This window comes from Leptonychotes weddellii, chromosome 15 (assembly GCF_054177405.1).
Source record: "Leptonychotes weddellii isolate Sample4059 chromosome 15, ASM5417740v2, whole genome shotgun sequence".
Taxonomy (NCBI): domain Eukaryota; kingdom Metazoa; phylum Chordata; class Mammalia; order Carnivora; family Phocidae; genus Leptonychotes; species Leptonychotes weddellii.
The window spans coordinates 26,037,088-26,064,377 of NC_138383.1; the positions used below are offsets into that span (position 1 = coordinate 26,037,088).

Below are 27,290 nucleotides of genomic sequence, written 5' to 3' on the forward strand. Positions count from 1 at the left end.
AGGAAACATGAGTTTTCAGAATTTATTGGCGCCCATGTTATATTGTTTAAACTACCTCCTTTATCCAAAGCCAAATACAGTGTGCTGGTAGGACATATAGTAATACCCAAAGGACCTGAGGGAACAAAAAGATCTTTGAGCATTCAGTTTTAGCATCTGACCCTTGAATAGCATTCATGCTAGCATCTAGCATGCTTGAGATTTTCAAGCATATCTGCTCTGTCCATCTCACCTCCAGAGTTTACCCATTGCCTCAGGGACTTTCTTTCCCTGCCTTCTTCAGAGAAGGTAAAGGAGGGACAGACACCCAAGCAGGTTTGGAGGGTATGCAGGTGGGGAGGAGTATGAGATGGGCCCTGGAGAGGTTTCTGAGGTGACATTAGTTTCTTCCATTTCCCTTCCGTCTAGAAGCCTCTTCACTTAAAGACTAGCCCCTCCATCTTCCCCCAGATCAAGTCCAATTTTTTCTGATTTTACTTCCGTTCCCAACCTGGCTGCTCTTGATGAGCCCCGCCCACCTCTCTGCGCCCGCCCCTCCGTGACTACGCCTCCCTCTAGGCTCCTTCTTCGCCGTAAGTCCCAACAGCTTCCCGTCACGCCTCTGTTCCCTGCCAATCACGCTGGACCACCCTCTCGGCCCGCCCCCGGAACACATACCCAGCAGGTCTGAGGCCTCCCCTGCAGGCAGAGGAGCCCGGGCTGTGGAAAGATGGAGCATACGTCTGGCGGCTTCTCCGGGGAGGAGTTCCAGAACGCTTGTGAGGAGCTCCAGCAGTTCGGGCGGGTCGGGAACGACTGGCAACTGCTGATGGAGCACGAAGGCTTCAAAATCTACAGGCGGCTGGACGAGGTAGCTTCCGGCCCTCTGGAGGACGCTGGGCTGTCGCTCGCCAGGGCCAAGCCTCCCGGGGGGAGTGCGGGGCTGTAGCCCTGGAAGTCAGGGCCTGAGCTGGTCACGCAGAGCTGGGAGGAGCGAGCACGGGGGCAGTGCCTGCAGCTGACTTTGCTCCCTGGTTGGGAGGTCATCCAGTTCAGCCTCAGTTCTGAGGGCCAAGGTGGGAGTGGACTGTTGGAAGTTAAGGATAGAGTTAAAATGTGGTCAGCTGAGTCTCGGCCCCCTGTACTTGCGTGCAAGGGACGTGGATCTCCCGGGTGGGTGCCGCTGGTGTGTGTGTGTGTTGGTGGGTAGGGCGAACCTTAGGGTTTGCATACAGGTGGAGAGGAGACTGGGCTTTTCGGAGACTAGGTTGGTGTGCAGGGTGACAGTGTGAGTGCGGAGCAGCGTGCCTGAGAAGGGAGCTACTATCATCTCATTTTAGTGGCTTCTTTTCGCAGCTGCCCCTTCTTTGCAAGGTGCACTTTATAATTTAGTCTGAAGCTTTAGGGAGAAAGATTAACTTAAAGGGTAGAAGGAATGGAGTTGGTTATTAAGCAAGTCTCCAGGCGCTCCCGGAGGCCTTTGAACCCAGGTAGCTAGCTATCCAGGTGGAAAGATTGCATTGCGCCTGAGATCTGTCAGTTACACCGTGTGGTAGCAACTGCGTGGCACACGGGTTAAAAAGTCACCTTTAGGCAGGGTAAGTGAAATCAAGGTTTCCTGGCAGAGGAGTAGGGAGGCATTCTGAACGCGTGTGCAGCAGAGCCGCCGGGTGTGACAAGATGACAAGAAGCTCACAGCCCAGAGCAGGCAGAATTAATTTCTGAGTGTAATTTCAGTTGTTGCCTTGGTGCAGAAGTGGACTTCTTTTCAGACAAAATCCTTTATTCTTCTGACTATTCCATTTTCCTTACCAGCCACATCCAGGCATTTGCCAGGTTTTGTCAATGCGACTGCTCAGACATGGCTGATGTCTGGCCCCCTTCCCTTCCCTTTTCTTTCCTTTGTGGCTGCCACTTTGGATGGTACCTCTCACCTAGAATTGCAGTGACCTCCTTAACTAGTTTCCTGGCCTTCCACCTCTGATCCCTTCCCTCCTGCACGTTACAGTCTGCTCAAGCCCCTGAAGGAGAGGCTGTGGTCTTACCACTCCCCTTTCAGTGGCACTGTTGGTTGCAGAATTAATGCTAAGAATAACCAGTGTCATAGCTCACGCGTGGCCTGCTTTCTTATGTTCCAGGCACTGCTTAAGTGCTTTACAGGTATTGACTTACTCAATCGTCACGTCAGTCTTTTTATTTTTAATTTTTATTTTATTTAAATTGAAAGTAGTTAACGTATGGTGTATTATTGGTTTCATGAGTGGAATTTAGGGATTCATCACTCACATTCAACACACAGTGCTCATCCCAACAAGTGCCCTCCTTAATACCATCACCCATGTAGCCCATCCCCCTACCCACCTCCCCTCCAGCAACCCTCAGTTTGTTCTCTTAACTACAGACTTTCTTATGGTTTGCCACCCTCTCTGTTTTTATCTTATTTTTCCTTGCCTTTCCCTTTGTTCATCTGTTTCGTTTCTTAAATTCTCATGAGTGAAATCATGATATTTGTCTTTCTCTAACTTATTTTGCTTAGCATAATACACTCTGGTTCAATCCATGTTGTTGCAAATGGCAAGATTTCATTCTTTTTGATGGCTGAGTAATAATAGTCCATTGTGTATATTTACCACATCTTCTTTATCCATTCATCAGTCGATGGACATTTGGGCTCTTTCCATATTTTGGCTTTGTGGATAATGCTGCCATAAACATTGGGGTGCATGTGCCCCTTCCCATCAGCACTTTGTATCCTCTGGGTAAATACCTAGTAGCCTCACGTCAGTCTTTTTTTTTAAGGATTTTATTTATTTGACAGAGAGAGACACAGCGAGAGAGGGAACACAAGCAGGGGGAGCGGGAGAGAGAGAAGCAGGCTTCCTGCCGAGCAGGGAGCCCGACGCGGGGCTCGATCCCAGGACTCCGGGACCATGACCTGAGCCGAAGGCAGACACCCAACGACTGAGCCACCCAGGTGCCCCTCACATCAGTCTTAATGTAAGATACTGTAATGATCACCTTTTAACCTCTACGAAAGTATGTGGAGAGGTTAAGTTGATTGCTGAGGGTTTGAATTAGGATCAGAGCTCAGCTGTCCACTTCCAGACCTGTGCCATAAATAGGCTCCTTCCTGTGTTCCCTCTCTGAGAGAAGGCAAATGCTTCCAGGTAGGCTATACAGATCTTTCTCACCTTATGATGGGTTTACATCCCGATAAACCCATCATAAGTTGAAAATGTTATAGGTCAAAAATGCATTTAATACACCTCACCTACTGAACATCATAGCTTAGCCTAGCTGATCTTCACTGTGCTCAGAATGCTTTCATTAGCCTACAGTTGGGCAAAATCATCTAACACAAAGCCTGTTTAATACTAAAGTGTTGAATATCATGTAGTTTATTGAATAGTGTACTGAAAGTGAGAAACAGAATGATCATATGGGTGCAGAGCAGTTGTATCAGTTGTTGACCCTGTGGCTCACTGTCCCTGCCCAGCAATAGGAGAAGGTACCGTACCACACTTCACTAGCCCTGGGAAAGATTGAGATTCCAAATTCAAAGTACAGTTTCTACTGAATGCATATGGCTTTTGTGCTTTTGTAAAGTGGAAAAATTATAAGTTGTACTGTCAGAAATTGTTGACTTTCTGTACTGAACTAGTTGGGTCCCAACTTACATTTCCAGCTTTATGTCCCTGACTGATCTGCATGCCCCCTGTCCTCTAGCCAACCCAGACTCCTTTACCCCTCCAATGGACCTGTGCTCTTTTGCTTTTGTGCCTGTGAGCTGAGACAGTGACTGGCTTTGTACTGTGTATTGTTTTCATTGTGTATTTTTATGTAGCAGGCCCACTTCTCTCTGGTGGGGAGGACATGAGTGGTCTTCAGAATAGTTCCCACCCCTATTAACCATACTATATGTCTTATTTCAACCTGTTCTAGGGATGAAGGCAGTCATGGTACACTGATGTAAATTACAGGTACTCCCAGATAACTTCTCTAAGTTTAAAGGGCCATGGGATTCCAGTAGGTGTGCCCTTGAGCATCAGCAGCTAGGATGAAGGGCCATCCAGGGCCACTTTGATTTCCATCTGTATTAAAATGTCAAGAGGCCCTGTTGGGTCAGGGTATGAGCCCTTTCCTAGAATCCATACTGGGTTCTAGCTTTTTCCAGCATTATTTGCTGCCTGGCCCACTTTGCTAAAGCCTCATTTTATTTCCAGGTTGACTCAAGTCCCATGTTTTACCTTCCTCCCAGAAGGGAATTCCCTCTAATTTCTAGTTAGGAAATCTTTTCATCTGAATACCACACCTTATCAAATGTGAAATCAACTTGTCCCACACTCTGTGTAGACCTGCACCTATCTGACGCAAAGCCCTTTATCTGTCTTATGGTCCAGTGGTGTTTAATCCACCCTGCATGTTACCATTATATGTCTTTTCTTCCACCCACCCAAACCATTTTACCCACATGAGTGCATATGGCCTTGGGTCCTCAGGTCCCCAACTGGGGGTCACACCAGAAGACTGGGGCCCCTCTGTCGTCAATCTTCATCTTGATTAATCTACCTGACCATTTGTGCAGGTGATTCCAGGTGAGGTTTCTTACTGACGTCTTTGCTTTCTGGCTTTTTAAATTCCAACAACTGGGGTAAACAGAGTGGACTTATCTGGGACCCTTTAATGTTGAAGGGCCACCAGGGGGTTCCTAATTTTTGAAGGTGCTGCATTAAGGCTTTAGCCTCACCCCCATCAATATCTTTCTGCTTCATTCATCCTATTTCTTAATAGCCATCTAAAGATTTCAACTCTATTGAGATGAGTGCCTTGATCCCCCCCCTCTGTCTTTCCCCATTTTCTTGTTAATTACTCTAATTTTTCTTGGCATCTGTAAGACCCATAAAGGGAAAATGAGACTGGTAATCTGGTAAATCTTCTTGGATTACTTGAGTTTTGCAGCAGTAAGTTTACATGTAGTGCCCATGTGAAAGGGACCCTCTTTATAAAAGTATTTACCATGACTTGTGGAAGGAGCATATTCTTTTTTTTTTTTTTTTTAAGATTTTTATTTATTTATTTGACAGAGAGAGAGCACAACCAGGGGGGAGCAGCAGAGGGAGAGGGAGAAGCAGGCTCCCCGCTGAGTAGTCAGATGTAGGGCTCCATCTCAGGATCCTGGGATCATGATCTGAGCCGAAGGCAGACACTTAATGGACTGAGACACCCAGGTGCCCTGAGGACCATATTCTGTAGATGAATATCCCCATCGTAATAAAGCCAGTCCTACATCTGGATCACGTATAGCCATTTATGTTGGTCCTTGGTGAGCTCTGATGATCATCTATTATTACATGTTTTGAAAAGATTGAAATAAGTATAGAGGCATTTGAGTTTTCCACTGTAACAAATAAATTATATTTTAAAATTTAAAAAGGTTGTAGCTTTTTTTTTTTTTTTTTAGTAGATAATTCTGAATTATGTTCTTGGACAGATGGCTACTTTTGATATATAGTATTTTGATACTTTTTCATTTTCTCCTTTCCTATTAAATCACAGAATTTTTGGACTTTGAAAGTTTCTTTGAAACCATTCTGTCCAACACCCTCATCTTTTCCGTTCATTTCTTTGCTCTGCTCTGTTTGCCTGCTCTGTTTCCATCTTCTCTTTTCTCCTCCTCATGTTGTAATGTTAATAACTTACCTTTACATGGTTATTTAATTTACAAAATGCTGTCACATATAAGTTTCCTTTATCCCTATAAACCAATATGGAAGATAGGGACAGGCTTATTTTCCTATTTTACAGTGGAAATAAGACCACGAGTTGTGAAGTAAGCCACACAAGACCTCAGAACTAGTAACTAGACATGAACCAGCCTGCTTTGATAAGCTCAGCACCAAATTTACAGCTTGCTTCAAGGCAAGAACTACTCTCTCTTTCTGGAGACTAAGGAAAACTAGCCCAGAGCTGCCACGTGGTATTATGGGAAGAACATGGGTTTTGGAAGCAGATCGTCCTGGGTTAAAATCTCCACTATTTCCACTATCATTCATTTTTTTTTAATTCAGAGAATATTCATCTAATGCCTCCCATGTGTTGTTGCCCTCACAACACTGGGGATAAGCAGTGAACAGGAAGATGCACCTACTGTTTCAATGAATGAGTTCTTAAACAATGAATGACATTCACTGATGAGAATAAACCCATAGTATATAATGAAATGTTGGGTGAAAAATGCTATGAAGAAAGTAAAGTGGGATGAAGGGATAGAGAGATGGTATGGCAGTGGTGGCCAGGGGTGATGTGTTGTGTTTTAGATTAAGGGAATCTGGAGAGCCCCCCCTGCAGAAGTAACATTTGAGTGGAGATAGAAATGAAGTGGGAGATGGCATCATGCAAATATGGAGGAGAAATGTCCAGAGAGTGTTTGCCAAAGCTCAAGCACATTAGAATCACCTGAGGACCTATAAAGACATGACCAAGCCCTATCCTAGAATCCCAGGTTTAATTGATCTGGGTTGGGGCTTGGGTAGTCCTTTTGAAAAACTCCCCTTTCATTATAGGGGTTGATCTACTTCTGTTTTCCCTACTTTTGTGTGTGTTTGAAATGTTTCATAATAAAATGATTTGTTGTTGTTTTTAATGTTATAGCTTCCCATGAGATTCAAATGGACATGCTGGGTTTTAAAAAACTGTAGTAGAGGGAACGCTGAGTGGGAGTCCCTGAGCCAGGCTGAGCTTGCCTTGTTTTCCAGGAAGAGCCAGAAGGGTACAGGACTGGGGTAAAGCTAGGGTTGGAGAGTAGCCAGGAGCCAGTCCCCACTTATTAGCAGGGTGATAAAGTTACTTTTTCTTGATGAAATCTCAGCTTCCTCATTTTCAAAACAAGGACAATAGTTACCTTTCAGGATGATATTGACCTCTCAACAATCGTGAAATGAAATGATATATGGCAGTGTGGTACTCAGACTTCAGCATGAAGCAGAATCACCCACAGGGCCTGTTAAAATTCAGAATCAAGACCCCACTCCCAGTTTCTGGTTCAGTGGATCGGTGTGGGGCATGAAATTTTGCATTATATTTCTTTTTTTCTTCTTTTGTTTGCGTTTTATTTCTAATCAGTTACCAAGTGATGCTGAAGCTACCAGTCCAGGGACTATACTTTGAGTATCACCGATGTATGGGAAGCATCCAGCATGGTGCTGGGAGACGGAGGGCGGGGATTCTGATGTCGAGAGGAGGGGAGTGCCCTAGAGAAGCTGTAGAAACAGAAAGGTAAGAGTGGAAAAAAGGAATATTGTAAGACAAAAGCAATGTCCATTTGAAGGCTCACTCTTCTTGATTTTTAAGTTAGGGCCACTTGGGAGTGAATGTTGACCTCTGAGTTGTGCTGAGAAGTCCCCTGGTAAAGAAGGGCCACAGGTCACTTACAGAAGCATTCCCAGTGATCTACAGTCAGATCTTGTTGGAGCTTTGTGCTGTGTTACCATCCCAAAAGACCCTGTGACATGCCAACAGTCTGAAACCAGCCTGCCGAGCTTCACATCCTCAATTTAGACCAAGTAAATAGTGGTCTGAGCTGATCTGGTTAATGGCTTAACTTAATATTTTTAAATCTGAATGTCTGGCACTGTGAGAAGGGATTGCCTTGCATTGTGCTTTTGTCCTTAATAGGGTCTTCTAATCAAAGAGTGTGGTGAGGAGCAGACAGTTCTTTTCCAGGGACTGTTCTTTTCAATACTGTGCACTTACTGAAATACAAAACCCTGGCACTCTTGGGAAAATTGTGCTTAGCCAGGCTGGGTAACAGAAAGTTAGGCCTTTAGGAGGGAAACACAGATTTAACTCCCATGAGAACAGATTTACCTCAATGAATGAAAAGTTTCCAGTACCACCCCCACAGGTGAGATAAACGGATTTGCGTCATGTCTTCTTTCCCAGATTATAGGACAATTCTGCCCCCTTCTCTCACCCTTCTGCCTCTCTGCTAAGAGGAGTTACCAACATGAGTGATAGGTTGTTGAACCTGAGACACTTATCAAGCCATATTTTACTAGTGGGCAGGGCTGCCATGTTGAATGCCAAGCACCCATGTGTGGCACTCTTCTACCTGCTACAGACGGAGACTAGCTCTTCGGCTCTCTTGCTCATATTGTCTCTCTCTCCCTCTCCTTTTCCATCTTCCTGAGCACACAATGGGATGGATATGTCAGAGCCTCAGGTCTTCCCCTCCTCACTTCTCTCTCAGGAAGAGTATGTGGTATGAGGCTGTATGAGAATGTTGGTCCCAAGATTTAAATTGGGGGACTGAGGGGAGAGGGGTGAGTAGGACCCCCCCACTCTGTGTCTGGCTATAAGCCAAGCTTCATGCCTCATCTTGTCTTTCACCAAGTTCCTACATGGGGTTCACAGGAGGTGACTATTAATAAAACAAAACTCTGATTGTCATTGGGCCTTGCGGACACTTTGAGAGGGGAAGTGACTTGTCAGTAAGGATTTGGACATTCTGGATCCTTGGACATGATACCATACCAATATCAGGGTGAACCAGGGGCAGACCTGGAGCAATGTGGAGTGGAATATTGTTCTTGCTTGGTCTTCTGACCTGCTGTTGACATTAGAGTCACTATGTATGGGTGGAAGGAGAATTCTAGTGGGCCTCCAGTAGGAATAGTTTGTTACTTCACAAGTTCACTGTCCCTTGACATTATTTTGTGAGGCTAGTTTATCCTTCAGGGAAATTATGCAAATGTATATATTTTTATAAGAAAGGGAGCATCTGTGCAAATACAAACCTTTGAATTTTAGCCTGGGACTTTTGCTGTGTTTTTAAGACCCAGAAAAGCTTAGAGATAGACCTAACAACCTTATCTTGCCATTTAGTTTAGGATAGACATGTTTCCATAGCTACCTTTGGGTTAATGAAAATTCCAAATTATTTGTTCGTGTACTCATTCAAGTGGTCTTTAGGACCTATTGTGTGCCTGGCATTATGCTAAGCCCTGGTGATACCTGATGGGTAAGACAAAGTTCATACCTTCAAGAAGCTTGAAGACAATAAAACAGGTACTTTCTATGTTATGTAGATCTGAGTTCCTGACCTATATAATTTTTTCCCTCCCTTTGAACATCTTTTAACATTTCTTCCATAATAGGTCTGCTGCTGATGAATTCCCTCAGTTTTTATTTGTCTGAAAAACTTTTATTTCTCCTTCACTTTTGAAGGACAGTTTCATTGGATATAGAATTCCAGGTTGGTGGCTTTTTTTTCTTTTGGTATAGTATATATTTTACTCCACTCTCTTTTTACATGGCTGGTTTCTTTCTTTTTTTTTTTTTGGTGAAAAAATTTATATTTAGATTTAGCCAGCTGGACTCAGTTTTAGATGATTCCAATTTTGTTGGCAACATCAAAAGCATCATAGTCAGGAGCCAGTTGAACATATGCCTTCTTCTCTCCATCAGGCCTGATCAAGGTGTTGACCTTGGCCACGTCAGTGTCGTAGAGCTTCTTCACAGCCTGTTTGATCTGGTGCTTATTGGCCTTGACATCCACAATGAACACAAGTGTGTTGTTGTCTTCTATTTTCTTCATGGCTGACTGAGTAGTCAGGCGGAACTTGATGATGGCATAGTGATCAAGCTTGTTTCTCCTGGGGACGCTCTTTCGAGGATATTTGGGCTGTCTCCGCAGACACAGTGTCTTGGGTCGTCGGAATGTAGGTGACGTGCGGATCTTCTTTATTTTTGTGACTGTGGATGCCTTACAGCACCGCTTTCTTGGCCTTCAAAACCTTTGCTTTGGCTTCAGCTTTGGGAGGGGCAGGGGCTTCCTTCTTAGCCTTCGGCGCCATCTTCATAAAAGCTACATGGCTGGTTTCTGACAAGATGCCTGGTGTAATCCACATCTATGTTACTCTACAGGTCAATTTTCTCTTTCTTTTCTGAGTTTGAATAGGATATCTTTAAGAATTTTTGGTATTTATCTGGTATGGTGTGCTCTAGATTGACAGATTTACTCTGAAGGGTGGGTAAACACCCACGTGATGCACAATATAAATATGAATCTTATGACACAAAGCTTCCTCTCTTATATGTGTCATTGCAATATCATAGGAAACTGTACTAACAGTGACTTAAAGTGGTTTATTTTTCTCACTTAACAAGTTGGGCAGAGATCAGTAGTTGCTGGCACTGGTGTAGCTGATCAGTGATGCCAGTAATACGCTTGAGTCTTTTTACGTTTCCTCCTCCTTTTTGTTACCTCTTCATTACAAAATAGCTGCTACAGCTCCAAACATCCATATTCAGTCCTGCAAAGTTAGCTGTGTACATTGCCATAGAGCTTCTCTTAGCAAGAAAGAAGGTACTGTATGCTATGCCACATCTTCTGTTTCTTCTGGTCATTGTATTCTACACAAGATATTTACTGATTCTCTACCATTGAATAATTTTTATTTCATTTATAAATGGAGCATTAGAAAAGTATGCACCGTGTTTTACAACATGATAAAGAAATGGAGACATTCTTAGAAATGGTTTTCTGGAGGAGCTTCAGGAAAGCCAGTAACCTCTTGAGTAAACTTATTTGGAATCATTTACTGAAGTACTAGTAATTTTAGAGACATATATGCAGAACATTTATATTTTTAATTTTAAGGAGATCTTACAGATCAGTAATAAAAACTTTGCCCAAATCAAGCTGAGTTTCATGCTTTTTCCTATCAAATTGTTTGTATGAACACGGTACCCAGTCCTTTTGAGATGCTCCTGTGCGACTGGCAAGAGTATAAATTGGTACAAACGTCTTAAAGGATTATAAAAAGCATAAAGAACCTTAAAATGGTAATACCTTCTACCCCAAAATTTATCTCTAAGGAAACTTTCCTAATGAAAAAATTAGAATTGTGGACCAACTTGGTCCGTATGAAATGATAGAGTGTTCCAGCAGTATTTATATTTTAAAAATATTGGAAATGTTGACTTATGAGAAGAATTAAATTAGGTGTGATCTCTCTATAGCTTGTTAACATCATTCCCATTTTGTAACATATAGAAGTATTTATGTGCTTAAATATGTCAAATATTAAACTAGGTGTTTGTGGATGATGGAGTCACATGCCATTTTTTTTTCTCCTTACTCTTTTTTTGGCATTTTCCAATTCTCCTATAATGAATATTATTTCTACAATTACAAAAAATTAATTTTTTTAAAAAGACAAAATAAATATGTATGTTTGCTGAGTTCCTTTTTAGAAAGAAAGAATGGGTGAAAAAGTGCCTTGATCCAAGAATTTGGGCGGGCTGTACATTACTTGAAAAGAACATTTTACTGATAGTGAAGTGGTACCGAGCATTCTGTTCCTCTGGAGCCCTGGCATTTCTCAGTTCTCCACGAAGGGAGTGTATAAGGAAGTTGTAACAATAGTTCATTCTTCTGTATTCATGTAAATCACATCGTTTTATTTTTCTCTTCCTAAGAGGGCTTTCTGTTTTTCTTTTCTGTGATGTGTATAGGACTGAGGTCACTTAGGGCAGTAACTAAATTCAGAAGGGGAAGGGAACCACTTTAAGGAAACAGTTTGTCTTAATTTATCCAGATAACCAAAGTTAACTCATGTAAACTGAGATCATTATCTCAACAATTACCCCTTCTGCTCAGTCAGTGTGTACAGAAAATGGGGCCCCCGTATGTTTGAACAGGGAACTAATGGTCTCTCTTCCAAAGTTGATTAATAAACCAGTGGATATGTATAAACCCTCACTACCTTCCCCTATGTGTAAGGGGAGGGGAGAGGAGGGAGAAGGAGCTGTTTTTCCTGCTGTCTGCCCTTCCTTTGGGGTATCCATGGCACAGCCCGTGAGGGGTTCAGATCTACTAGTTTGTCATTTGCTGGTTGGAAACCCTTGGAATAAAGTCATATACTTTTAGGCCTGGAAGAGTTTTATGAATTCAGTTTCAATGTCATCTTCCATTTCTTACCAGGTACTTTAACATACCTATGAAGATTCCTAAACTAGGATGTGTTTTTCCCTGGATTATGCTTCCTGAGCCAGGAAACCCTTGCTGCCTCAAGATCTCTAGAAAGCTTCACCATGTTTACCTCTCGACCTAACATAACTCCTTGGCATTGGTTTTAAGAGTACCGCTTTATTCAAGTTCGGTTAGCCAATAACGTTTCTTTAGCGCATGGAAGAACACGTCATTCTAAAATCGTTTTTGTTTGTTAGCTTTTGCATGGAAATTAATCTAAAAACCTTTGGTTTAATCTTAAGGATAGAGCCTTTAGGCAAGGGGAGGGTCAGGAATTGTTAGCTGCCATTGGACAGAAAGTGAAATGTATAGCATGGCCCGCTCTAGCCCCGAACTCTCACAAAGGAGGATATGGCCTCACCTGAAAAAAAAAACAAAAAACGGGAACTCTCTACTTTATTTATTTATTTAGACTATGTTCTATACAACAACAACAACAACAACAAAAGAACTCTCTTATACTTTCGCATCTAGAAATGGTCTTTTTTCTGAATAAAGGGGACTAATGTGATTTGACACTGCTGTTTCTTCCTTTTATTTACTGGTTCTTAAGTTAAAGGAAGAAGTTGTTGAAAAATTCTGTCTTGGAATTGATAAAAACAATGTGCTGGGTTTCATTATGCCCTGTGGATGTCTAAAATAGTAACCTGTCCCCAGATTGCTAGCTGCCTATATGATACTCCCACTGGGATTTGTAATAAGCATCTGAAATTCAAAAGTAGAACTCTTGATTTCCCCAGAGCATGGAGCTCCCATTTACCTGGTTGTTCAAGCAGAGGTTCTAAGACACAGTTCTTCGCTTTCTCTTTACCCACAGGAGTCTGCCAGCACTTCCTGCCGACACTACTTCTAAATATATCCCTAAATCACTGGGCTTCTCTCCATCACTGTCATCACCTCCTTGTTCAGATCCCCATCATCTCTTATCTGCACCCATTGCACTGGTTTTCAAATCCATCTCTTTGCTCCCTTATGATCTACTTTCTACCAAGCAGCAAGAATCATCTTTTTATTTATTATTCCCCCCATTTAAAGTAACTCATTGGTTTTCCTTAGTAGTTAGAACAAAATCCTTATCCCTTACCCTGGTTTACAAAGCCCTTTGGAGTCTGGCCCCCACTACCTCTGAGACCTCAGCTCCTACCACTCTCCCCCATCCACAGTTCTCTGGATGCTGTGCCTTTCTCTTCTTTCGGCATGCCAGTCCATCAACCAGAGGCCCTTCTCCCTACCAGGAATGAGTTTTACTTATCTTCCCATGACTGGCTTCTTCTATATTTAGAATAAGATGTTCTCATAAAGGTTATCTCTCATAGAGGCCTTTCCTGACCACCTAATTATATAGGAAACCCCACCAAACCAGGCACCACTAAATTTATAACTTTCCTTATAACCTGTTCAGATTACCTAGATAGCATTTATAGCCACTACCACCACCAATGTCTACAAGCAAATATAAGACTCACTAGAGCAGGGGCCTCATCTGCTTTTTCATCACTGTGTCACCAAGACCACAGAGGATGTAGTCGGTAATGGTGTTGCATGAACAGTTTTTCATATGCTGTGTAATCCAGTTGTCTCTCGGTTTGGGAATCAAGAGATTGTTTCTGCCTCTTCTGTTTTCATAGCAGACTGGACTTTATGAGTATAAAGTGTTTGGTGTTCTGGACAATTGCCCACCGGCTGTACTCGCAGATGTCTATATGGACTTAGACTACAGAAAACAGTGGGACCAGTTTGTTAAAGGTGAGTGACACCTATTATTTTTTTAAAAATCATCTAGAAAGTAGAATCTATTGTTATTCTAGCCAGTAGAAAGCAACAGGTTTAATTTCTACTGTGTTTTATTTTTAATTTTGGCAAGACAGTCTTGAGTGCTGGGCTGAAGCATGCCTTTGTGATTCCTTGCATACTCTCAGATGCCACTCTCCAGTTTGCTCCAAGGCCTACTTTGTTCTCACTATAAGTTTGTCATCATCCCATATATCTAGGTAGTCACAGAAGGCTTCTTGGAGGAGGTGGTATCCAAGCTTTGTTTTGGAAGTTGAATCAAAGTTTTATAAACAACAGGAATGCAACAAACAAACAAACAAACAGCAAAAAAACAAAAAACAAGAATGCATATAGGTGAGAAGCTGAGAGGGTGAGGGGGTGAGTGGTTTAAGGCTATTTGAGGCCCAGGGAACAGCCTGAGTAAAATGAGGAAGGCAAGAAACAGATGGCATGTTCAAAAACTGAGCAATTTGGTTTTACTGGGCTATTGGGGTAGCAGAATCTAGAGCTAGGGTGGGAGGAAGGTCCAGATCCCCAGGGGCCCAGTCTGGCCACCAGGCTACAGTGCTTAGATTTGACACTGAAAGCAATGGACAGCTATGAAAGGCATGAAAGAGGTGATCCTCCTGTCACTTAGAGCTGGGAGTGGCCTTTGTCATTTAGTCACAGTGGACTAGAACTGCAGAGCGAGCCCAGGGGCGTGTCAGCTCTGAAAGACTCTTGCTAGAGTCAGGACCCTTGGTTGCAAGCAACAAGAAATTAACAAACGCCAGTGTGAGAAAAGGAAAGGGTTTATTGGTTCATGCCATTGAAAAGTCCAGGGGTTTCTGACTCCCAGGACACTGCATCCAATGTTTAAATGTTTTCTCCATCTGGACTCCGTTTTCTCCTGAGTTGACCTAATTCTCAGGCAGATTCTTATGTCATGGCAAAGATGACCCCCAGACGATCCAGGCTTATAGTCTCACCGTATAAATAACCCACAGGAACAGGAATGAGCATTCCACTTTTCTACTGATGGCAGCCAGCGTCCCACAATTTGCTGCCATGGCATCCTGTGGATGTTTGTCATGGTTTTGGTCTCTTAGTGTTTTCAAATGCCCTTCCTATCTGGGTGAATTGTGATGCTCCTCCATTCAAGGGAGAAGCCAGATGTTCTCTGTCCCAGTCTCCTTAGCAGCCATGGTTCAGTGGTATAATACATATGTTGCCAATAAGACAACGTGCAGCTTCAATTTGAGAGAGAACAACATGAGCAAGCAGGCAGCATCACAATCAATTTTTTGGTGATGGTAGGGCTAAGGTATCTGACGTTGGGAGAGACCACTCTAGAGCCTCTGATGTTTGGTACTTGGCATCAGCCATTCATGCTATCGTGTCTAGTCTAGTCACAGCAGTAGTTTGCCTTCTCTGGAATAATCCTGAAGTTCTAAGCCTAACTCTGGTCCTTCTAGATATTTGTGAGTTACCTGAGAGTCTTTACTGAACCACTTTTTGGCCCAAACTTTTTAGAGTGACAAGGTAAGACCCTGGCCAGATGCACCATCCCTGAACAAATCACTGGGCCATGTCTTGTTCATCTTCCCAGCCAGAAATTAATGCTGAGTTTAATTTAAGGACTCTGCTTAAACCACATAGTCAGGAGGAGGGAAACGATGATGCCCTGAAGGAGAATTGAAATTGCTGGTCCAGGAAGGGGGAGGTGATGCTGAGCATGCAAAGGCAACATGTCCACTTCTTCCCTTCCTCTCAAGGGCTGTCTTTAGCCTCTCGTGGCACCAATGCCCTGGCAAGCTCTTTAATCCATGACCTTGCTTCTTATAGATTTTCTTTCCAAAGCTGAATTAAATAATGCATTTCCTTCATCAGGAGCTCCTCAAGGGGTTCTCATGGTTATTTCAGCAGCCTTGGCTTGGCTCCTTCTCTAAATGGTTGGTTTGAAGCTTACTGCACAGCTTGGGGTCAGAGGGTGTGTATGTCATTGAATTCCTTTGCTTTCTCCAGCTGAGAGTCAGCTGCTATTTGCACACAGTAGAATAATGGAATACTAAGAATTCTGGTCTTGTAGCTATGGTAGAATGTAAAGAAACAGGAGAGAAGGAAGACATTCAGGGTTAGCCACAGTTAATGCCACTTCCTAGCTGTTTAGGAAGGACACTGCCCTCTCTGGAACCTTCTTTTCCCAGCTGAACACACTAGACTGGGTGACTCAGACCCAGGCTAGCTGTAAAAGGTGAAGAAATCTAAAGAGAGGTCTCAAAAGCAAAACTATTGGGATTCTAGTGACATCTGGTGGTTGCCCTGATTTTAAAACCTGAACATCTATTTTTGGATGCCTGATTTTGTTTTATTGCATTCTGAAAATCTTGCTTGTGCTATACAATGGACACATTTTGTTGAGTTATTTTCTTTTTTACTGTGTTTTTTTGTCTACTAGACTCTGCCCTTGGGCAACAAGCTTTCAGCATTAATGAATCTGTCTGATTTTTTCTAGAATTCTGTGCCTTCTTAGTGGTTTATCATATCCTCAGAGGTCATCATACCTAGGCTTCTTGTTAATTGGAGCCGAGAAGTTTCCAGATACATTAACTTCTTTTGTTTGCCTTAGAACTCTATGAAAAGGAATGCAATGGAAAAACCGTGGTCTACTGGCAAGTGAAGTACCCCTTTCCGATGTCCAACAGAGACGTATCCTTCCTACTTGGCTTTCTAAATGTTTCTTGTGCCATTTGACCATTGCCCAATGGTGGCATGCCCAGCAGGTGTAGACAGCATTGTTCTTGATTCTTAAAAAGCATCTGCTAAAACTGTTGCTTCTTGTGTGACTTTTGGAGACCTCAGTGTGTGATGTCTGGGCCTGACCATGTGGAGCCTCTGTGATTGTGGTCACTGGAGGGCAGCTTAGACTTTCCTGAGAAGTTTTCTAAGGCTTGAAATTGTTGGACCACAGAATTGGGGACCTGGAAAGAACTATTTATAAAGAGTGTTTAATACATTCCCTCGGGGCGCCTGGGTGGCTCAGCGTTTAGCATCTGCCTTCAGCTCAGGTCATGATCCCAGGGTCCTGGAATAGAGCCCTGCATCGGGCTCCCTGCTCAGCAGGAAACCTGCTTCTCCCTCTCCCACTCCCTCTGCTCATGTTCCTGCTCTCGCTCTCTGTCAAATTAATAAATACAGTCTTTAAAAAACAAAAATACATTCCCTCAATCTAGGGGTGGAAGGCACCCAGAGAGGTAAAGTGACAGAGGCATACGTACAGATGATTAGTGGCAGAGTGGGGACTGGACCCCAGGCCCCCACTTTCCAGCTCTCCTCATCTTGCCTCCTGTTTTATTGACCCCACAGTGATCCCTACTTGACTGTTGGCTCTGGATACTGGGTGTATGTTTCTTACCCTCATTTATCGTTAAAACAGTTGAATGGAATGTGGGGAGTTTTAGTTGACACTCCAAGGTTCTAAGAAGCCCTCTCAGTTCTAGCCTAGGAAGGGGGATGGAAATTTGAAGGACAGGCAGGGTGGGGGCAGGATAGGTGAGATTTCCACTCCTTCACTGTCCTCTTCAATCACAGCAGCTGAGTATGTTACACACTGAATTTCCATAGAAGATCCTGTCAACAAAGGGTCTTGTGGATTCAAAAAAAAGAGTTTGGAAACCACCAAACTGGATGATCACTGGGATCTTTTCTAGCTTTAGCTTTGTATAAGTCTGTATTTCCTAAATAATTATTCTCTTGAAAGAGAAGGAGCATGTGGCTGTGTTTTATGTATATTGTTTGTGTTTTTGTGTCTAAGTGTATGTGTTTACTTTGGCCCAATTAGATTATAAACTCCATAAAGGGTTTATTTCTTGCTTACATACTGCTAGGTACTTTGTACAACATATGGTATGTATTTCAACGAATTGTGGATTACTCTAACCCTTAGATTTTATGTGGTTTTCCCTGATCCTGCCAACAACTGTGCAAAGTATCATCATCCTCATTTCATAGTCAAGGAAACTGAGGCAAAGAGAAGTCCAGAACTTTGCTCTGGTTCACACAACTAGTGGGTGGCAGAGGCAGGTTTGGGACCCATGTCCAGCTATTCCCAAAGATGGTGACCTTGACCAGGGCATGATCCCATCTCTCTGACCTCACTGTGACACTGCTGGTTAGGTCTTAGGGGTAGACACTTGGGCCTACTTTAAGTTCTATATAATTGTTTTTCCAATACCACACAATCCGATAATGAGTTTCTTAATCTTTCTATATGCATGTCTCTCCACTAGTGGTTAAATTTTTGAGAACAGAGAATAGGGTAGTGGAAAAGAACATTCGTTTGGAGCTGAAGATCCCAGATGGAATGTGAGCTCATTCTCTGATTTGTTGTGTGACTTTGGAAAAGTCCCTTCACTTCTCTGGGCCTCAGTGAACCAGTGGTTCTCTGGTCATAGGCCCTATGGTAGGCTGAACCTTCCAAACTTTTGAAGACCTCTGCCAAGTTTTAATCAATATATCAGGTTGGTTTTTCCTTAATGGAATGTCAGGTGGTATCTGTCACATGAGATGAGCAAGTTTTGGGAGAGAGTGGGACAATTTTTGCTGTGAGGAAAAAGTGAAAGGTCTTGGTGGCAGAAAGCCAGAGCCAAAGCAACATCATTTCTCCCCCAAAACATTTAAGAACTTTACTTGCCAGTCCATAGAGTCGGGAGCAGTAGCGCATCCTGCAGGGTGCCTGAGTGAGGGCTGGGACCCCTTTGGGTGCTGCAGAGACTCTGTGGTGGCATGGGGCTATCATTGTTGCTGTTACAGTGAGTATATTATGTTATAGAGTGATTTTTAAAAATTTATTTATTTTTATTTTTTATTGTTTAGGCTTTGAATTCCTTCTAGTGTGAAACCTAAAATTCTGTTGAGGCCCGTCCAGCTATGAAAGTCGAACTAGGTTTTGGAGCCAGATCTGGGTTTGCACTCCGGTTCCAGTTGAGCCATGGGATCTTTGGCAAGTTACTTTACTTCTCTGAGCCTCAATATTGTCATCTGTAGGATGAGGATACTTACACCAAACTCACAGGGACCTTTTCAGGATCAAAACTGATGCTATATGTAAGGCACATAGTAAGGGCTCAGTAAATGGTAACTCTCATTGTTTCTTAGGAGTAAATTATCTTCCCTATTACAGTACCATAGACATAGTGAGTGCTCTGTGTTTATAGAGATGAAATGGCTTTGTTATCCTGGGTGGTTAACCAGTGTTAACCCAGAGAGGACATCTGCCTACTAAATATTCAGGTACCAATGTTTCTTCCTCTGACCACTAGGTGTAAGTAACATTGCTTGACCATCCTCTGTGCATAGAGGTCACTAACTAGAGCTTTGGGGGAGGACAGGACAAAGGGGAATGATCCCAGTGTTTATGGAGTATTTATTCTGCCCCAGTCTTTCTCCAGTGCCCCCACAAGGCGTGCCTGCTGGGGAATCTAACCCCCTTAGCTTCGGAAAGGTTGAGTAACTAATGCAGAATCACACTGCTGCTGAGTGATCAGTCCTCTAATATCTCACAGTGCCTTCTTAGAGAAAGGACGAGTGGTTTCCCCATATAATTGAAAGCATCAAGGAATCATTCACAGGTAGGTAATGCATGCTGTCAAATGAGAATATCAACTTGTATGGGGTACAACCTTGCAGTGCAGGTAGGGAGACAGGGCAGGGAAGTAAAGGAACAGTATTTGGGAGCAAGTGCCAGGTGGGAGGAATAGAGTCATCTCGCTTTGCTTCTGGCTTGTGGGGTTTCCTTCCACCCATCTGAAATGCTGGCATTGGTATCATGCCTTGACTAGCAGTATAGTATGTCTACATCCGGCAGCGGCGAGACCTGGACATGGACGGGCAGAAGATCCACGTGGTCCTGGCCCAGAGCACCTCTGCGCCACAGATTCCTGAGAGGTCTGATGTGGTCCGGGTGAATCAGTATAAGCAGAGCCTAGCGATCGAGAGTGATGGCAAGAAGGGGAGCAAAGGTAAAGCCGGGGAACATGTTGGCAAAGCAGCTGGGGCCACTATACGTAGGCCATGCTGATTGTTAGGCATGTAAAATGCATGATGCTTTTTCCCTGAGGTCAGAGAATGGGCACGGGTGTAAAACAAACAAGGGATCAAAACCTGGGGAGAGATTCAGTTCACCCCCAGAAACCTGGCTTGAGTGCATGGTGGATGGTTAAATCTGACTCAACCCATTCTTTTTTTTTTTTTTTTTTTAAAGATTGTATTTATTTATTTGACCGAGAAAGACACAGAGAGAGAGGGAACGCAAGAGGGGCAGTGGGAGAGGGAGAAGCAGGCTTCCCACTGAGCAGGGAGCCCGATGTGGGGCTCAATCCCAGGACCCTGGGATCATGACCTGAGCCGAAGGCAGACGCCCAACGACTGAGCCACCCAGGTGCCCCTCAACCCATTCTTTATTGACTCTTGCATTGTCCCCAGGAAATCAAACCAGAAAGTTTAAAAATTCACTTCAGGCTAGTCCTGGGGATACATACATTTTGCCTGGGGGTGGGGTAGGGCAAGAGGGCTGGCACGACTATCCCTGAGGACGCAGCTCCTGCTCAGCCGACTCAGGACCTGCCTGCCTTGAGTTCCAGCCTGCACAGAGAAAAGCTGTGAGCAGAGTGGGGGCAGCCAGCCACTTGTTGTATGGGAATCAGTGTGGCCTTATGTGTGAGGTAACCTCTGAACCATAATTCTGAAGCTTTTCAGATCTGTCACCTTGGACATGCCACCCTAATTGCTCTGAGTCTCCATGTTGTCCTTTATAAGTGGGGGTTTAATTTTACCAACTCCTTTGGACTGATAATTAATGACAGAAATAATTTTTTTTTAAAGATTTATTTATTTGACAGAGACACAGTGAGAGAGGGAACACAAGCAGGGGGAATGGGAGAGGGAGAAGCAGGCTCCCCACTGAGCAGGGAGCCCGATGCGGGGCTCTATCCCAGGACCCCGGGATCATAACCTGAGCCGAAGGCAGACTATTAAGGACTCAGCCACCCAGGCGCCCCGATAGAAATAATTAAATGAGAGACTATATCCAAGTGTCTAGCACTTGCCAGGCATTTAATCAGTAGCAGCAAAATCTGCCTATGGCTTTGTTTTTAAAAATATGTGTGTGTGTGTGTGTGTGTGTCTGTGTATAATATAAATATATATATTATAATATAAATATATATGTATTTATTCTGTGAGGCAAGGCAGAGGACAGAAGTCCTCCTGAATCCGTGTTGCCTCCCTCCTTACTTTCGGGGGCCTGAAGATAGAGGGGGAAGCTTTGCAGGGTTTGTTGTATTTCTAACATTTTTTTTCTCCTCCTGAATTGTCCTTTCTTTCCCTTCTAGTTTTCATGTATTACTTCGATAACCCGGGTGGCCAGATTCCATCCTGGCTGATAAACTGGGTCGCCAAGGTGAGATCCCAGGAGGCAGGAGGGGGAAGTGTGTTTGACAAATGTTGACTTAGCCCACGGGGCTGTCAGGCTGAAGAGACACCGTGTCTCAGGCCTAATGAGGCTCTTTTATTGAAGCAGCTTGGTTGAGTGACTACAGTTAGGACTGAGGTTGCCAACATCCAGGATGTAGAGGCTGGGACAAAGGAGAAGAATCCTTAGCTGGAATGTTAGACCCTCCCTGCTAGCAAGACCCTGCCAGGATCACTCTCTGCATCCTCCAGATAAAAGCCTGCTCCTTGTAGGAAAAATGAAAAATGGTGCCTTTGGACCTTGTGTCTGCTTATGACAGGCCAACCTGGCTCGAGAGACGTGTCCAAGCCTGGAAGCCTCCAGTTTTGTTATTGTTATTTTGTTTCTCTGTAAGGAGAGGGGACTGCAGTGGTGGCCAGATCACTAGAGACCCCCCAGAGAACCTGGCTTTATGGGAACCATTCAGTGCTTTGTAGGAGGGCTACTTACCGGTGGGAGGGCTCAGCCCATTCCCTGGGAGAGTGCAAAGCGCACAGGCTTTGAGTCAAACACATGTGGTTTTGAGTCCTGGTCCAGCTTTTGTTTGTATAATCTAGGGAAGCTGTTGATTTCTTCCCTTTCGAAAATGGGGACAGGTATTACCACCCTGTAGAGTAGTGGTAAATTAAGGTGGTGTCTTGCACAATGCTCAGCACTAACTAATAACATAGTCTGCCCTTTGCCCCCCACCCTCACCGTTTCCTAATTCTGTAAAAGAAGTCCTTTCTCTGATTCCTGGGTTAGAATCCCATAGCCCAACCCAATCCCATTTCCTGTGTTTTTCCTTTTCAAAAAATGGTGTCTCAGGATCATCTTAGCTTTTTACTAGGAAAAGCCAAGATACACAACAGTGTCCCCTGCTATCTAGTCTCACCTGTGCCTTGGGTCTTCTGTCATGATCTGTGGCCATGTTCTATAGAAATCGGACAGGGGCCCTATTGTCATATTTGTTATTCTCAGAGTCATGTTTGTTTACCTTTGCCATATCTCAAAGAATCAGGAGAAATGACCATAAGGACACAGAAGTGATGGTGTCCTTTGTTTTGCAGAATGGCGTTCCTAACTTCTTGAAGGACATGGCGAAAGCCTGTCAGAACTACCTCAAGAAAACCTAAGAGGGGGGATCGTGTGTCCATGGAATGATGATCTGGAAGTGCCACGGCCCGCTGATGCTCAGCTTTCCTTTCACTTTTCCATCTTCAGAGGCCTGCAAGCTATCCAGCATGTCGTCCCTGAGTGTGTTTGCCTGACGCCTGGCTTCCTTTCCCACTCCCCACCCTGGAACTGGCTGCCTTCTCCCACTATTGAATATGGATCAGATTAGGGAAACTTGTGCTTGTTTATCTTTAAAAGGGAAGTCCTCAAAAGAGAACACAGTCATTCCATTGTGCCATTTTAGGGGGATGGGTGGGTGAGGAACCACAACAATCCAAGAGCAACCGATCCCAGAGAGCTGGCTCCTTCCCAGAATGTGGCTTCTCGCAACCCAGGAGGGGCTGCTGGGAGCCCCATCCCCTTCAGAGTGGACTCTCCATGCACCAGTACTGGAAGACATGGGCTGATGGCCATTTTCCCTTATGCTTGGCTGGGGTTTGAGGTGATAATCCAGTGACTCTCTCTGCCATTCCTACTTGTGTAGGATCATGAGCTGTTTTGATTTCAAACCATTCTGAAAAACACTGGAGGCCTAAGCACTTAATGTGATAACCATTTCTTCTCATCATCCATGTCTGGGTTTCTCTTTCCCACATGCCACTGGGGAGAGGCTGCTCGTACCTCACTAACTCTGCACTTTACTGGAAATGAGGCATCATGATGGCTCTGGCAGTTAGCAAAAGTCAAGATGCTCTGCACACAGCCCTGTGATAAAGTGTCTTTCTAGGCAATAAAATGTATTTCCCTTCTAGAATGTTTAGCGACATTGAACGGATAATAGTTCACAGTCAGGAAAATATTAATTAGTGGATTAGTTGACTCTACACCTTTTTCTCAGGAATTCTACCTAAGTTGCCTGCCTCATCTCCTACCAAAAGACTTCCAGTTTTCTGTTTTCTCCTGAATTTTGGTAAGGCAAAATATTCTGTGGCTAAAAACACAGCCTTCATGATCTCAGGGAAAAATTTTAACCACTGTGTGTGATAGTACTGAACCTTGATTAGAGGTCATAGAAATTCAGGATGTAAATTCAGAAGCAGAGGATTTATTAAAATGGGCTATGTTGGACTGTATATCTTCTCTTTGGGAAAAATAGATTGAATACCAATAAATACAGAATGACTTAAATTGTCCTGCTTGCAGCTTTCTTTCTACCTTGATCCTTCTGTGAGATGGAATCAGTAAGGTCTCATTTGTTTGCAAGGCACATCTAACCTTAACTAATGAACTTGAACATAAAAAAGAATTTTAGGTGCACTTGCATGCAAGACCAGCTGTAGAGCAGCCTCACGTTCGGGTTGATACTGGTACTCAAACTGACGTTAGAATTTGGCTATGTTTGTCTTCAGGTTATCTTTGATGTTGGGCTGTGTCTGGTGGCAGGACTGCTGCTGACAGCAAAAGGTAGGCCTCATCTTCCCAGGCTCATGCTGAGCCAAAAAAAGACAGAATTTCTTTCCGGTAGATCCCACACCATCCTATGACTTTCTCTCAACCATGTGCCTGTCCCTTCCCCAGTCATTGCGGTCATATAGATAGATTTATGCAAATAACTGACTACCTCATACATTTACCATTTTAAAAAATATCACTATCAGTAATGTAGCTGGCATTTAATTTTAGATAAATGAAATCTAAATCTCTCTTGTAATAGAGGGTCAGGTTGAAATTTTAAGTATAGAGTCACTAAAACACAAATACTACAATTATAGTTTTTGAGCAGAGAATCAACATGAATTGGTGTCATGCAACCCATATCTTTAAACAGTGTTTGAGAATTTGCTAAGAACTCCGAGAACACTACGAATATGGCATGTCTAAGTAAAGTAGTTACAAAAAAAGAAAGTTTGCAATAATTAGTAGAGTTTTGAATCTTTGGCATTTATGTGTGCTAATTTGGAGAAGACAGTTTACACAGCACTGAAATATGAGGTAATGGGGGAAACGGAGAACCCATGAGCCGGTATTAAGTAAATGCCAGAGGTGCAGAAAATGTAGGACAAACACTTCAGAGGTCGTACCTGATTCCTTAGGGTATGCCTCTCCACAAGGGCTGGGTGTATCCTTTGGAATTTGAAAGTAAATGTTGTTCACTTATTTTTTCTATGCCTTTCTCTCCAAATAGACAATAAGCTCTCTGTGGGTAGAGTTATTTCACTTTGATTACTGCCCCCTAGGGGGCTGTATAGTAGGCAAATGAGTGACTAAATGATTTAGAGAAGATGGACCAAATGACACACACCCAGAAGGCCAAACCCATCCAGATATGGAGGTTTAATTTGATTACATTAAACCACCATTACTATTACTTAATAATTTAATTCAGGTCCAATTATTTCCCCAACTCATCATTTTTTGGGAGAGGGGGGTTCTAGATTTCTAAGGTTCTCACTGGTCCTTTGTTAAGGGGTGGCTTTGCTGGTGTAGTTACAGATTATTTTTTAATGTTAATAGAAATGGCATAGTCTGGACTGAGTCCAGTTGAGATTAATCAGGATTTCAGGATTTTAAAAAATATTATATTAATTAATTAATTAATTAAATTAATTAATTTAATTTTGAGAGAGAGGGCACCTGAGAGAGGGGAGGGGCAGATGAAGAAGGAGAGAGAGAATCTTAAGCAGGCTCTACACCCAGTAATGAGCCTGATGCGGGGCTCTATCTTATGACCCTGAGTTGAAGACCTGAGCCTAAATCAACAGTCAGTGGAAATCAACAGTAAGCAACTGAGCCACGTAGGCGCCCCAGGATTTCAGGATTTTAATGCAAAAAGCAGCACTACTGTTGGAGCTAAATTTTTTCCACAGGTGAATTATTCACACTGCAAAACAATTAAGTTATTAACCACACTGAAATTGAGGGGCTCCAGCAAAAGGTCTGTTCCCTTGAAAATGTTCCTATTTCACAGTGAGAGTCCTCACCCAGAGTCCCCATCTACAATGCTGTCCTTCAAACCTCCTACTTCCCAGCTGGATTTGGGAGAGACAAAGCAGAAAGAACCCATTCAGTTCTCATGTTTCTGGTAGCACCACCCAGTCAGCTCAGAGAATTATCCTTAGAAGCATTGAGACATGCTTTCACCTAACAGATAATATCATGAGTCTGGTGTCCACCTGGCAAGGGGACAGACATGGCAGTTCCTGTGATGAATGAGGCAGATTTGGTGTCCACCCTCAAGGAGCTTATGGTCTAGTGAAGAAACTGGGCAGGCTGTTGAAAGACTGGTGAGCTTTGACAAAGGGCAAGTAAAGGGTGCCAGATGTTGTAAAACTGGGGGCACTAACTGGGTTTGAGGGGTCAGGGAGGAACATGTTGTAGTTGGCTACATGAAGGTTGGAGAGAAAACTGTTCTGCACGGAAGGAACCATTGGCATAAAGCTCCTCCAGCAGGAGAGGCAGTTACATGTGAGGAACTACCAAAGCCAGTATGGCTGAAGCAATGGGTGTGAAGGAGAGGTATCTCACCCAGCTCTGAAGTAGACGGGAAATGGGTGATTGCAAGAGCCATGATTTTCGACTTTATATCCAGAACACCAATAAGCTTTGAAGGACTGACCTAACATCAGCACTGACCTGATGAGTTTATTCATTCTTAATGGCTGCTCATTTCCCCCCATGGTTCTTTCTTCACCATCTCTAGCAGTCCCTCCAACACCATCATGGGGGTATTCTCCGTGGTGCTTTAAGACTTGTCATGTGGAATCCTCTTCACCAACAGGCAGCAGGCAGAGTAGCCCACACCCAAATCTAGGTTCCAAAATGGAGCATCAGCCCCTGAAACCTAACCAGAAAAAAGAGAGGCAGGGAACATCCACACACATCCCCTCTGTCTCTCCTGGCCCATTCTGGAGTATATGACATACCCTCCAATTGGCCGCATCATGCAGCCCACATGAGCAGAACCATTTCAAGATCTATAAAGGGAGAGAAAAAGGAAAGGCATCAAAAGTATAAGCAGGCCTGCTTTCTCCAAAGTTTCTTTTTCTGCACTCCTCCCCAGCCACAAAAAAAGAACTTTTCTTTCTTGAGAAGACAGAAATATTGTTTAGGTTCTCAGAATTTAGAACTAACCAAAAGGGAGGGCTTCAGAAAAATTATTTATATTGCTAATCCAAGTGTATTTTTGTATGTGTCTGCGTGGGTAAACATTGTATGTACTTCATTTCATAAGATATAATAACGGAACAACTAAGTGGAATTAACATGATAAGTCAGGTTCAGTGTTAGACAGTGAGGCCATAAAGGTAAAACGGATTCTTCCACTAGGGACTTAGCAGTCTAGAGAGGAGGTGACATACATGCACAGTTCATGATAATGAGAGAAAGCGATCACCAGCATATGAAAGGAAAACATGTAGTATTTTAGGAGTTTGTGGCAAACTGCTATTAAAAGAAGACAACAGACACCTTGCTGAAGGGAAAAGATGACAGAGGAGCAGGGGACCCTATTCCAACCGGTCCCCGGAATTTAGCTGGATATCTACCAGACCACTCTGAACACCCACGAAATCAGCCCGAGATGTAAGAAGATAGAGCTGGATCTCTACAAACAGAATATTGCAGGAGGTTGGTTTCGAGGCACGAAGCAGGGAGCCGTGATTCTGCAGGCAGATATCAAAGGATAAACGGAAAGGGGAGGGAACCTGGCCATGGGGATCCTACACCACCAGTGAGCGATAGCTTCCTGCGCTGGGGATCGGGCACAGACTCACAGACCAGTAGCGACGGGGAAAGGACTTTAGAGCAGCCCTCTGGACGGAAACCTGGAGCGATGGGGCTGCACCTGAGAACTGGGGGTGGCTGGAAGTTTTAGAGGCACAAAGGGCAGAGACGTGCCCTGACCTGGAGGCAAGGACTGGG

At 43.6% G+C, this 27,290-nt stretch overlaps 1 protein-coding gene and 1 pseudogene across 2 annotated transcripts; one reads left to right on the forward strand and one right to left on the reverse strand.

Annotated features, from left to right (window-relative positions):
* Positions 1-609: 609 nt before the first annotated feature.
* On the forward strand, positions 610-23,558 carry PCTP (phosphatidylcholine transfer protein). Of its 2 annotated transcripts, none has more exons than XM_031024302.2 (6): positions 610-850; positions 13,645-13,759; positions 16,395-16,474; positions 19,614-19,785; positions 21,157-21,224; positions 22,325-23,558. In XM_031024302.2, the coding sequence occupies exons 1-6, from the start codon at positions 710-712 to the stop codon at positions 22,388-22,390; spliced, it is 642 nt and encodes a 213-aa protein (XP_030880162.1). In that variant the 5' UTR covers positions 610-709; the 3' UTR covers positions 22,391-23,558. The 2 variants fall into 2 exon arrangements, with proteins under 2 accessions (XP_030880162.1, XP_006729900.1); XM_006729837.3 differs by having other exon boundaries at positions 615-850; positions 13,642-13,759.
* Positions 9,283-9,833, reverse strand: LOC115939732 (large ribosomal subunit protein uL23 pseudogene; annotated as a pseudogene).
* Positions 23,559-27,290: the final 3,732 nt, after the last annotated feature.

Coding starts and splice junctions, on each gene's coding strand:
- PCTP (XM_006729837.3), top strand. CDS start 710: ATGGAGCATACGTCTGGCGGCTTCTCCGGGGAGGAGTTCCAGAACGCT. Junction 19,786..21,156: donor TGGCAAGAAGGGGAGCAAAG/GTAAAGCCGGGG, acceptor TTTCCCTTCTAG/TTTTCATGTATTACTTCGAT. Junction 21,225..22,324: donor TGATAAACTGGGTCGCCAAG/GTGAGATCCCAG, acceptor TTTGTTTTGCAG/AATGGCGTTCCTAACTTCTT.